Raw genomic sequence first — 12,517 nt, 5'->3', positions numbered from 1 at the left:
GCAATGGGGAAGATGGCCGGGAGGGAGAAAGAATTAAAAGATGGGGATCATACGTTCACCAGGCAACCGAGTCCCTGCTCGTGTCCGCAAGAAGGGTACGAGAGGCGCGGGCGGAGGGCCTTGCTGTCGCTGCATCGCGACAAGCAAGCTAAAGAACTGCAATTAAACAGATATCATATCTTAATACATTGTTTAGGCAGGGAGGTGGTGGCCTTAAAGAGACAGAGCCGATTTGAATACTTCATATTAATGGTGTGCGAGGACCTCTGTCACAACGTTTACTATTTGATAAGCTAACTAGCTAGCTTTTTTGATAAAGCTACATTAGACACGAGATTGCAAGAAGGTAGTTGTCTTGTAACAAAGGCTACATGTTCAGGAATGCTACCTACGCTAACTGATACATTTGTTGAGGGTAACATAAATCAGAAGGCTGGCAAAGCGTGTGTGTGCCAGTACCTTGACCCTTTACTGTGACTGCTAGGAGGTAATGCTGCTTATGCTGACACAGAGAAGCAGCTAACGGTCGTTAGCCTGCAAGCTACATTCAGTCGAAGGTTAGCTAGCAGCGCCTCGCTAGCACTAGCTTGAATTTGCTAGCTAACTAGGCTAGGTTTGCTAGCTATATAGCAAATCATAACATAACGGCGAGATAGCAGAGGCATTTAAATATTATATAAAATAATAAGTCTAAATTTTTTTGTCATTTAAAATTGGTCATTTTATTGTTTGTCTTTTTTTGTGAGTCCCTGGTAATCCCTCAGACGAGGCTGTGAACTCTCAGAAAGTCAAGTGAAAATGTAACGATTATTTATTTATGAATAATTACTGTGCACAACTCATTTAAGATTAGCACTGACTAGCACTGTCAAAACAACCACCTGTTCACAAAGAAATGAAATAATATCAGAGTTAGTATAATAAAGAGTATAGTTCAGCTGTTTAGATGGATCAATTCTGTCCCTCCAGCTGATGTGAAATAGTATATAATTAGTATCATTCCTGAACACAAGAAAACTCACCTCAGAGACAGAGTCATTACAATTATGTTCCTTTCCATTAACAGGCTAGTTGTGCATTGGATTTACACAGTCTTGGATTTAAAATCACGACTCACACTGTTATTATAATCCAATAAACCAAACTCTCTCCTCCCATAAACAGTATTATTGCCATTTATATATCAGTGTGTGTGTAACTGTTTTTTTTTCTTCTGTAGGGGGTTTTGATTATAACCTTTGATTATTAATCTTGGAAACAAGAACAATGCCATCTTTTACTGAGAAGGTAGGTTCATTGCGTGTACTTTATTTTGCAGAAAGGTCTGTTTACTGGTACCTCATTGCATTCTAGTGTATTGAATGATGGTAGCCTTGTGTTTACAGTAAATGGACGTTTTCGTACGATGACAAAATGTTTGGAAAATTATTTTATCAAGAATGACTGCGTCACTGGAGTCTCGTTCAAAAGTTTTACTTGCGGCAAGGAGTCGATACATGCACTATAGCAAGTACAGAATCGACTGCCAATAGTTACAGTCACTTTCATACAGTACGACCTGCCCTAGACATGGTTACAGAGAGAGAGCCTTGTTAGAAATCAGCTAGTCATAACAAAGGAGATGCAGACTGGGTGCATCTGTGCCTTATCTGTGGGACCTTTCCCCTACTATTTAAAGCAAGATGAGAGTGAATATCCTTTTCAACATTTTAACAAGTTTATTTTTCTAACGCAAGATTTGAGATGTGGGCAGTGATTGATCCAGCCTAGAAGTAGTGAGTGTCCCCCTTGTCCTAGACTAGCTGGGAAAATCTGGATTGGGGAAATGAAGACAAAACTCAGCATCTGCTTATAAAACCTAATGAACAATTTACTGTTCCCTTAAGTTGTATGAAGCGTCATGCTTCGACTTCTTCCTGTGTGTTAGGTGGAGACCTCAAAGCAACACAGCTTTGCGTGTCCTATAGATTCACGTGCTTTCTATTTCTTCGATACTTACCTCTCCAGTAAAAGGTCCTGCTCTGCAGGGCAGAGGTCTCTGCTGCATGGCGTCGGGGCAGGGTGGCCGGCTGGAGCTTGGGCCATCAGGGATCTCTGGCCTGGCCAAACCTCTCTACCTGCAGCGCTTGGAAAGATCCCTAAAGTTGGACAGTTTTTTGCGCCAGACTGCCACTGTTTTCAACAGAGACATAACCAGGTACAGACAAAGGGGAGTTGAAGGTGGTCACACACCAAAGTGTATTTCAGAAATCTCCCATCTTATCTTGACCAAACTGTACTTTTGTGCCTTAATCAAAAATCAAATGTTTGTATATCTGATCTGCTATTTGGCAACTGTTTTACATTACACACATACAATATCTCTCTGACATTTACTGCTACACACATCCGAGAGAAGAATAGATATAGCACATACGTGATGCAAATACTGGCCTCACAGCTACACATTTATCTTGTTGTAGTGATGATAGCGATGACGGTGATGGTGCACTGGGGACAGGGCTGTCCCTGGAACCCTCCACTCAGCATACAGCTTTGACAGTGAAGAGTGAGTCATGTGAGCAAGGGGATGTGTTGACAGATGGCAAGCCCCCCAATGGAGTAATTCTACAAGGTAAAGGTAAGATACATACACTGTATATACAGAAAGACTTTTATTCATGTTGATCACATATTACTACATAGGTACACCCACACTGGTGTCATTTATCTTTTCATTCATATTTATGTGATGTCTTTCTCTCCCTCTAAATTTCGCAGACCAAAAGGCAGATAAAACAAGCCTCTACAATTTTTCCAAGCTGAAGAAGAATAGGAAATGGCTCAAGGTATTTACAATGACAAATATGCCACTGAACAGATAAAACAATTGCCTGATAAATTATTACTTAAAGATCATTAGTTGCAGCCATTCCATTAATGGTTTCCCTTCCCTTTGTTTAGACAATTTCACGGCTCCTTTTGTGCACACACTGCATTGTGTATTTCACACCATCAGCTTCCTTTGACCACATTCCTCCCATATCCTCCTGCAGAATATCCTGTTGAGCGACGACACCACCGACTCAGATACAGACTCTGATGACGATGACTTCAGCTTGTCTCGGGAGGAGCTCCATGACATGCTGAGGCTGCACCGTTTCACCAGGCAGCATCAGAGCAAGTTCTACTCCGACCGGGAGGTACAACCCACACACAAATAAAGGCAGTTTCTACTAATATTCAGAATATTAATGACATATGTTTCAATTGTGTCATCATTGTATCCATTCATGTGAATCATTCCTGCAGCTTCACCAATATCAGTACTACAGCACTGGACTCCTGTCTACTCATGACCCCTTCTATGAGCAACAGCGTCACCTGCTGGGCCCAAAGAAAAAGAAAATCAAAGATGAAAAGAAATTTAAGGGTAGGAAAAAATTGTCATTATGTAAGTTTGACAAAGGAAATATAACTATGTAATTGTTTTTTAATGGCGTTTTCTTTTAAGGCAAATTGAAAAAAGTCAAGAAGAAGAAGAAACGGGGGGAGGGTGACTTTCTAGATGAAGAGCGTGCTTATGTCACCAAGATCTTTGCTAAGTTTTCCCATGATGCTCCTCTGCCCGTGGTGAAGAAAAAACATCTCACTATTGAGCAGCTGAATGCACGGCGACGAAAGGTTTGGCTAACCATCGCAAAGAAGGAGATACCTAAGGTCAGTTTGCATAAAGAAATGTACAAAGCTTTATGCACATGCACTTTTCTTGCAGGTTTTGGGTAGTCGCATCAGTTTCAGGCTCATTTCACTTCTTAACATGTACTATCCTGTTTATATTTTGCAGTGTTTCAAGCAGAAGACCTCTGCAAAGAACCTGGTATTGACCAATGCAAAAAAGGTAAGTAAAGTTTACGACTGTGGTTCAGATGAATATTTAATGACACTGTAAAATCATTTTATCAGTGGTTGACTTGACTTGATGGTTTAGTCCTTCTTTATGACAAGAATGAAGTGTAAACTCTGTTGCGTTTGCCACAGCTGGCTCACCAGTGCATGCGAGAGGTCCGCCGCGCAGCTATCCAGGCTCAGAAGAACTGTAAGGAGACGTTACCCCGCGCCAGACGCCTTACCAAGGAGATGATGCTCTACTGGAAGAAGTATGACAAAGTGGAGAAGGAGCACCGCAAGAGGGCAGAGAAGGAGGCCCTGGAACAGCGTAAACTAGACGAAGAGATGAGAGAGGTAGGAAGTTGTCTATGGAGACCCTTAACGTGTGGTTTTAAAAATTTGAGATGGTGACAGATTTTCTGCATGTGCTATTTCTCTGTCTCTAACAGGCCAAGCGGCAGCAGCGTAAACTGAATTTCCTCATCACCCAGACGGAGCTATATGCGCATTTTATGAGTGGTAAAGCCAACGTGGGAGGTCCCGGAGGAGATACAGCTCAGGAGGAAATTCTGAGAAAGCTTGAAGACACTGCAGCTCAGAGACAGATAGACATTGGAGGAGGAGTAATGGTCAACATGGGACAGGAGGACTATGGTATGAATGCCCCAATCAAGCTTAATTTATTACTGGACCACTTAGTCATTGAAACACACTATTGATTATTTTCTCTGAGGAAATGATGAAGTATTGTCAAAGTGCATGTCATTATATTAATTGCTGAACTACTGAAAGGATGAAACAGGACATTTAGGGGGCAGTTTGTTAACTAAACATCTATATCCGTTACAGTCTTCTGTTTGTTCATGGTGTATTCTGCAATTCATTTGATTCATGTGATTAAATACATGATAGTACTTTGGTCAGAATTAGTCTTGTATATGGGGATGAAATATCAGATTGAATTAGAATCCAGCGGTTTCATGCACAACACGGTTCTTTGTAATTACAGATAGTGAATACTACAAATCCCAGGCCTTGAGGAATGCCAAAGAGGCCTACCAGATTCATCAAGAGAGAGTAAGTGGAGGCAGAGATGCACGTATACCACTCACACTACTCCATCTACACCGCGGGTAATCTCCAAATCTCTCCCTCCAGACTCGAATGTTTGACGAGGAGGCTAAAGACAGCCGCAGCGCATCTCTACACGCAGCCGTCGGCTCCGGGTTTGGAGAAAGCTACAGCCTTTCAAACCCGTCCATCCACGCAGGCGAAGAAATTCCTCAGCCAACCATCTTCAACGGAAAACTCAAGGGTTACCAACTGAAAGGCATGAACTGGCTGGCCAACCTCTACGAACAGGTACCCATATCGTTCTCTCACACCAAGGAGCTGTCTCATTTTCCAGGACAAAATGTAGTTTCTTTATATTCCAAGATTTTCTGTCATAAATTTGGATTATGATCATGTTTTGTGGCTAGGGGTGTGGATTGCTGAAAGGAGATTTAAGAATTTATGGTGTAAAGCCTCTTGAACAATACATTGCTCACTGATTTTTGGTCACGCTATGCATAACTTAAAACACACATTCTTATTTGGGGGATTCTTATTCGTTTGACCCTCATTGCTGGATGTTTATTTGGCATTTCAGTGATTCAGTAATAGTTTTTGAGTTATTGTTCACATATAAAGCTATTTCCTTTGTTTTCTTCTCATTTCTGCAGGGAATCAATGGAATCCTGGCAGATGAAATGGGACTGGGAAAGACCGTTCAAAGTATTGCCCTGCTGGCACACCTAGCGGAGGTGAGAGAGAGGACTGGGCCAAAAGGTTTCATGCACCACACACTTTTGAAACACTTTATGGAATATTCTACTATTGTCTTTGACTTACGAAAACACGTATTAGGCAGCCTTTTTTCGTGCACCTGCATCCTTTAAAGCGTCCCCAGCTTCTGGCTTTTTGCAGGTGCTGGAACGTTTCACTGAATGAGTCATGAGTAATTTCATAGCTGTGAATAGCTGATTTGCCAGCTCTTTAGATCTTTTGGTCTCTTAACTCCAAAGCTGTGAAAAAAGAATGGAATTCAGGGGAAATGTGATCTTTTCAGTCGACTAGCGCTGACAGGAAGATGCATGGCGCGTTCCTCCAGGGCTTCCTGTTATTGGGTGCTGCTTAGACATGCACGTACAAAGACCTCCTGTTGCAGCGGCTGACTGTGCATTCTCTTATTCTGTTCCGGCGCAGAGAGACAACATCTGGGGTCCATTCCTGATCATCTCTCCAGCATCCACGCTCAACAACTGGCATCAGGAGTTCACCCGCTTTGTGCCCAAATTCAAGGTGAGAATCGATAATACTACTGAGCGAGCAAACCAACATGAACATCTACTTGTTATATTTTTTTCTGCTCACCTCGTTGACCCACTCCAGTTTTAGTTCTGTTAACTACTGTAGAGCAAACAATGTGATGAGAGATGAAATCATCTCTCCATTAGGTGGCAGTATTGTAATATTGTTTAGGTAAAGGCATGACTGCTAAACTGTTCATACTTTTGCTCGGTAGCTGTTCTCAAAAAATCTTTTTGCATGCCTTCACTGGCCTTTGACAGACTGTGTGTAGGCTAAAAATCATTTATCAAACACATCAATATGCCAGCTATGCTTGAGTGCACACACACACACGCACCATAGTATGCATAACTCTCTGCTGCGCTCAACATGCCCATTTTCTCAGCTAGTCTGAAAATAAATCAATTCCAGTTTGTTTTGCTAATGAGGTGTGAAAAGACTCTATTACACAGTTTGAAGATAAGCTTCCTGAACACTCAAAGCAAGACTGACTGAAAACAATGGAATGCCAGCTTGTGTTGAGGGATGTAATGATGTGTAAATCTGTTCACATCACATTCTGCATCAACAAGTGTAGCAGTGATTCATACGTGATGCTATGCCTGGATGTTTCCTCTGAGAACGTCCCTGTAGCTCTTTTCGTTCATTACCCAGAGTTTTAGAAAACACTTAGCTTGAATACAGGTTAGGTGAAATATCACGGTGATTGCATGAAAATGTATTGGCTGAGATGACACAGATTTCTCTCTTAATCTGATCCAACTCATGTGTCCTTCAGGTGTTACCATACTGGGGAAACCCTCATGATCGCAAAGTGATTCGAAAATTTTGGAGCCAGGTAAAGATCAATTGATTATGTTTGGTCAATACTGACAGTGCACTTTTATTTCCATTGTCTTCTAGCCTGTAACTCTCCCTTGTAATCTTCTTTGGAATAGAAAACCCTTTACACACAAAATGCACCATTCCATGTGGTGATTACCAGCTACCAACTGGTGGTCCAGGATGTCAAGTATTTCCAGAGGGTCAAGTGGCAATACATGGTTCTGGATGAAGCCCAGGCACTGAAAAGCAGCACCAGGTAAAACATTTACTATAGTCCTGGATTCCCAAATATATGGTAATATTTATGCAGTGTTTGATGTCAGTTTTTTTTTTTTATTATCATAGCCTATTATTTATGAATGAAGACTACATTTGATTGCATTTTCCTACTGTCAGTTTGACAACTATTTTGAGCAAATAAATACACTGTTTAGGAGACTAAAGCTTGCTTTATGTTTCTGCAACAGATCTACAACATGTCTTATGCTGTGTGCTAATGTGTTGGCATTGTCCTGTAATTACGCTGCTAAAATGCTTGTCAGCGCCTAGTCAACTTGGTTGAGTTTCTTGTGCGTTTCAAACAGTGGTTACTGAAACTGAGCATCTTCTTTTGAAGCTAATAAATAACAGTTTCTTTTCATAGAATCAAGGAGAGAAGACAATTATGAGATGTTTTCTAGGAAATATATTTCGGACTGATCACAGTTGTTATGCTCACTGCGATATGTAGTGTGTATGTTAGGCTACGGCATAGGGTATAATATGGTGTAGATCTGACGCAGAAGCATAAATCTAGTTTTACTGACGATGAAATGCAGGCACTACTTTAATAAGTTAATTATAAGTTCATTTTGACCAAGAAAGAATTTAAAAAAGCAACTTTCTAGTGCCTGTGGTTATTTGGAAGAGTGTTTTTTCTGAGCATATAAGGCATGGTATGTTTGAGAAAGTATTTTCAGATTTGATAAGTGGACACACTTTGAAATAAATCAGCTAGAATATGCAGAACAAGGACAAACTTCTTTAAATCATTTCAGAAATCATCAAAAATATACTCGTCAGCCTCCACAGCTTCTTGAAACTTGCTGCTATTGGAGACCGGCCAAAATCCACTCAGAAAATGTTTTGAAAATGGTTTAATCTTGAAAACATACAGTCAAAACCCAGATGATGATTATGGTTTGACTGATTTGCATTAAATATTAAATACAGATGATAGATGCCTGTAGCCGTTACGCCACATCACATTTGCAATTTCTGCTTGTTTTCAGCGTTCGATGGAAAATCCTCCTGCAGTTCCAGTGCCGCAACAGACTACTGCTAACTGGGACGCCCATCCAGAACACAATGGCTGAGGTGTGCAACTGGCATGTGTGTGTTTGAGTGTTCACGTGTGACCAAATCAGACCTCTTAACGAATGCTTGTTATCCTCGTCTCTCAGCTGTGGGCCCTGCTGCACTTCATCATGCCTACACTTTTTGATTCCCATGAAGAGTTTAACGAGTGGTTCTCCAAGGACATAGAGAGCCATGCTGAAAACAAGTCTGCCATCGACGAGAGTGAGTACAAAAAAAAAAAAAAAGAGATCATGTAACCTGCCTGTTTTTTTCCCCCAGATTTTCCAGCTCACAGCACACCATAATTTTCATCTTATTTGCTCGGATATTATTTAATTTGTGTGCCAACACTGATCTTTTATTCCTGCTCACTGATGCACGTAATGTTCTGACGCTAAACGGGTTCAGTTCACACAGATTAAAATGAACAAGCTCCAATTTATTGCCACTTCCCGAGATGCATATATTGTTATATAGCTATAGAATACAAGACAGAGATCACTTTAAAAGTTAAGGCTGTTGTGGTCTTCCTCTTTGTTTATATAACTTCATCAGTGATCATCAGTCACTTAAACCCATTGCTGGTGGAATACTTCAGTTCGATGTTTTGTTTTTTATTCGTTGTTCAGACTTGTTCTCTCAGACCCAGCAGGAACAATCTGCATGTAAAGAGAAATATTTTTCTGCAACAAAATGTACTTGCTCGTTTGAAAAAGTCTGATCAGCAGTACCGGTAGCTGCGTTGTCTGAGTTGTCAGTTGCATCAGCCATGCTGGTGTTGCTGTTGTACCGAAACGCTGCACGTGGGCATCGTTAATGAGCCCATTCAAACATGTTCAGTACTGTAACTGTGATTGTTGTTTCTTTTTCAGACCAACTTTCCAGATTGCACATGATCCTTAAGCCCTTCATGTTACGCAGGATCAAGAAGGATGTGGAAAACGAGCTCTCAGACAAGGTAGGACAGCAGACTTTCTTTTCTGTTTTTCCAAAGGGTAAAAGGGCAGTACTATTCTCACTTGTTCGTTTGATTCATAAAAGTCAAAGAGTTACAGTATGAGTAGACTGTGTTTTTCATATAACAATTCTCAATTAAAAATGTACCATATCTTGTTAATGAGTAGCCATGCTTTTCTCATGTCCTTGTTAAACTTGCTCCCTTCCTCCATCTGTCTCCTTGTCCACCTCATTGACACACAAAGTGTTGTAATAAGCCCGTGAGTGATGCTTGTGCTGGCAGATCCTCCTGACAGATGTTTGGCTCGGGGTCTCCGGCTGTCACAGGCGGTGCACACATACTCACTCATACACTGTGGGAGTCTCGATACACAGAGTAGGAGGAATGGCAGAGTTCACCACTCCCCCACATCTGTCTTTTTTTCGCTTTTCTTTGCACCCACATGCACTCCTGCCAGCCCACTTCCTGTCCTTCTCCGCTGTTGTTGGATTCCCTTGTTTTGTCTGCATACTCAAGCCAATGCTAACCGGTGAAGTTCACTTACGGTTCATGGTTGGCTTTTATGGATTGTTGCCGATCACTTTCACTGCCTTTCTCAAAGCGTGACACCAGATAAAGCCAAAGATTTTGGTGTGTGTTTAAAGAATGTTGGTCAAGCTGGATGTGAAGTCCTTTCCCATGAATTCTCTTTGTTAAGCCCACATGAAAACACTGTGTTCTAGTGTGAGCGTAACAGGAACTAATTACTTTGCTTTGGTAGCTCACTCTTTTAGTCAAGTCATTCTTTTAGGCTTTTGTTAATTGGACATACTTGGTGTTTCCCTCTGCAGATTGAGATCCTGACCTACTGCCAGCTGACGTCCAGGCAGAGGTTGCTCTACAAGGCTCTGAGGAACAAGATCTCTATCGAGGATCTGCTGCAGTCCTCCATGGGCACGGCCCAGCAGTCCCACAGCACCACCTCCTCCCTCATGAACCTGGTCATGCAGTTTAGGAAGGTACTCGGAGCGGCCCAACTTTAACTTTCCTTTTGGTTTGCCAGTGTAGAAATAAAAAAAGACAACTAGATAGGAATTCAAACACGCATGATGTGTATGTTTGTGTGTAGGTGTGCAACCACCCCGACCTGTTTGAGCGTCAGGAGACACGCTCCCCTTTCCACATGTCCCTCAAGCCCTACATCATGTCTAAGTTCCTTTACCGCTGTGGCCTCCTCCACGCACACAATCAAGCCAAGAACAAGTAAGTCCTTCCACACGAACATTTCACACTTAATCTTCACAGTTATACCCCAAATCCAATGAAAACACATCTATTATGTCTATTTTCTGCTTTCATGGTTTTGAATAGGGTTTAAACTGACTGTGTAAAAGCTGTCAAATGTGTCTTTTTTTCCCTAAACAAATCTTTGTCCATGTGGACATTTGCTGTTTTGAGACCCCCAAAGGGCTATTATCGCAATTATAGCTTTAAACACTGGAATTTTTTGGATCAGATTATCATCCCTATCTTTTGCCATGTCTCATGTTTTGTGATCTAACCTGGTCTTTCTTTCCACATCCTCCTCAGATTACTTCAGATGCTGTTGTCTCCCTTCTCTCCAAATCACATCCAGCAGTCTCTTTTTCACAGGAAAGGTGAGCACAGATCAAACTTTGATCCCAGACCACATAAAGTTCTTGGGAGATCCAGGAATTTGGCATAGAAACCATATTTCCATATTTGATGTTTTTACCATTCCCTTCTTTTTCCTGTTTATTTCTACATGTTTTCTCTTTTTTCCTTTGAGTCTCATATTGATTATTCAGTATTTTATTTTTGCTGCTGTAGGAGACGACAAAGGAAGCTGCTTCTCCTTCTTACGCTTTATTGATGTGTCACCGGCTGAGATGTCCAACCTTATGCTGCGAGGCACCTTAGTGAGGTGGGAGTTACATTTTGCATCACTATATTTCTTGTCTCAATTAAGACTCCACTGAGACAAAAGATTTTGGTTTAAGCTAATCCGAGCATAGTCGACACGTGTTCAGGCTGACATGTTCTGCTGCAGCCTGTTGCCATGGCTGCCACGTCGCTATGGTTACTTACCTTATCTTAACTTACACTTGCGTCAGTAAATAAATAAATAATGATGGCCGAGTTGGACAAACAAAAATTTGATAACTCACATTGTAAAACAAGAAAACGTATATGCATGTATGTCATCGTCCCTTCTAGCACAGCCAGTGCACCGTCCCTCATAATGCACAGTGGTGGGACCTGTTGTGCTGCCACATCAGTTAGTTTCACATCTGCATTGTCCACAGCCTGAACCCTTGCTGACATGAAATCTCAGATGTAGCTCTATGACTAGATGGTGCAATGGGTATTAAATTTCCGTACAGCTTAAAACGAGAGTTACGTATGTAACTACGGTTCTATGAATCCTGGATGACCGCCAGAGGCGGTGCTTCAGCACTGAATGTCTCCATCTCGCGCATGCGCAGGTCGAGTGTTTATACCAACAGAGTCACCTGTGACCCCCGATGACACCGGCTAACCTATATCTTCCGGTGACATCAGAGGATCTGTTCCTGCAGAATCTTCTCGCGAAACCACAAGGATTCTGAGTGACAGAACGCTCTGGCGGTCATCCAGGATTCATAGAACCGTAGTTACATACGTAACTCTCGTTCTATTTCATCCTTACTGACCGCCAGAGGCGGTGCTTCAGCACTGGATGACCCATAACGACAAAGTCACGAGGAATGCCAATACATACCTCAATGAGAGGAGGCAGTAGAGGTGGGCAACAGGGCCACACCCAGCGGATGGGGAGTGGCCACATTCACCCGATAGAATCTGGAGAAGGTAGTTGGTGATGCCCACGATGCTGCATCACAGATGTCCTGCAGGGGCACGCCTCTCAGAGCCGCCCATGATGTAGAGACAGCCCTAGTAGAGTGGCACCTCACCCCAGATGGCGGGGGGCGACCACTGTGTCTATATGCCTGGGTAATGACATCCACAACCCAGTGCGACAATCGCTGTTTGGAGAGAGCGCAGCCTTTCCTAGGACCACCATGACAAAGGAACAGCTGTTCTGACCGTCTCATGCTTGCGGTCAAAGATACATAGGCTCTCAGAGCCCGCACAGGGCACAACAGTCCTAACCCGTCCTCCCCTGCAGGGGGA

General features: G+C 42.3%; 1 protein-coding gene across 5 annotated transcripts in view; it reads left to right on the top strand.

Annotated features, from left to right (window-relative positions):
- ino80 (INO80 complex ATPase subunit) overlaps positions 1-12,517 on the top strand; it is a 44,027-nt gene that overhangs the window by 143 nt on the left and 31,367 nt on the right. For 3 of the 5 annotated variants that reach the window (XR_014699450.1, XM_084560498.1, XM_084560496.1), the window contains exons 2-24: positions 1,220-1,287; positions 2,008-2,197; positions 2,463-2,620; positions 2,761-2,828; positions 3,036-3,182; positions 3,292-3,412; positions 3,494-3,699; positions 3,827-3,880; positions 4,021-4,224; positions 4,320-4,524; positions 4,880-4,947; positions 5,029-5,232; positions 5,595-5,675; positions 6,118-6,213; positions 7,001-7,060; positions 7,161-7,303; positions 8,319-8,403; positions 8,490-8,607; positions 9,258-9,343; positions 10,174-10,341; positions 10,452-10,585; positions 10,913-10,980; positions 11,174-11,267. Coding sequence is in view for 4 of the 5 variants with exons in the window: in XM_084560498.1 (XP_084416624.1) it covers positions 2,046-2,197; positions 2,463-2,620; positions 2,761-2,828; positions 3,036-3,182; positions 3,292-3,412; positions 3,494-3,699; positions 3,827-3,880; positions 4,021-4,224; positions 4,320-4,524; positions 4,880-4,947; positions 5,029-5,232; positions 5,595-5,675; positions 6,118-6,213; positions 7,001-7,060; positions 7,161-7,303; positions 8,319-8,403; positions 8,490-8,607; positions 9,258-9,343; positions 10,174-10,341; positions 10,452-10,585; positions 10,913-10,980; positions 11,174-11,267 (2,720 nt within the window). In the remaining variant the exon portion in view is untranslated. Of the gene's footprint in view, positions 1-9; positions 96-1,219; positions 1,288-2,007; positions 2,198-2,462; positions 2,621-2,760; positions 2,829-3,035; positions 3,183-3,291; positions 3,413-3,493; positions 3,700-3,826; positions 3,881-4,020; positions 4,225-4,319; positions 4,525-4,879; positions 4,948-5,028; positions 5,233-5,594; positions 5,676-6,117; positions 6,214-7,000; positions 7,061-7,160; positions 7,304-8,318; positions 8,404-8,489; positions 8,608-9,257; positions 9,344-10,173; positions 10,342-10,451; positions 10,586-10,912; positions 10,981-11,173; positions 11,268-12,517 lie in introns of those variants that run through there. The other 2 variants (XM_084560497.1, XM_084560499.1) reach the window with 2 other exon arrangements.

Source organism: Chelon labrosus (assembly GCF_963514085.1).
Source record: "Chelon labrosus genome assembly, chromosome: 14".
Classification (NCBI taxonomy): Eukaryota; Metazoa; Chordata; class Actinopteri; order Mugiliformes; family Mugilidae; genus Chelon; species Chelon labrosus.
Note: the sequence above shows the minus strand (reverse complement) of the source record. Positions and strands in the feature narration are given on the sequence as shown.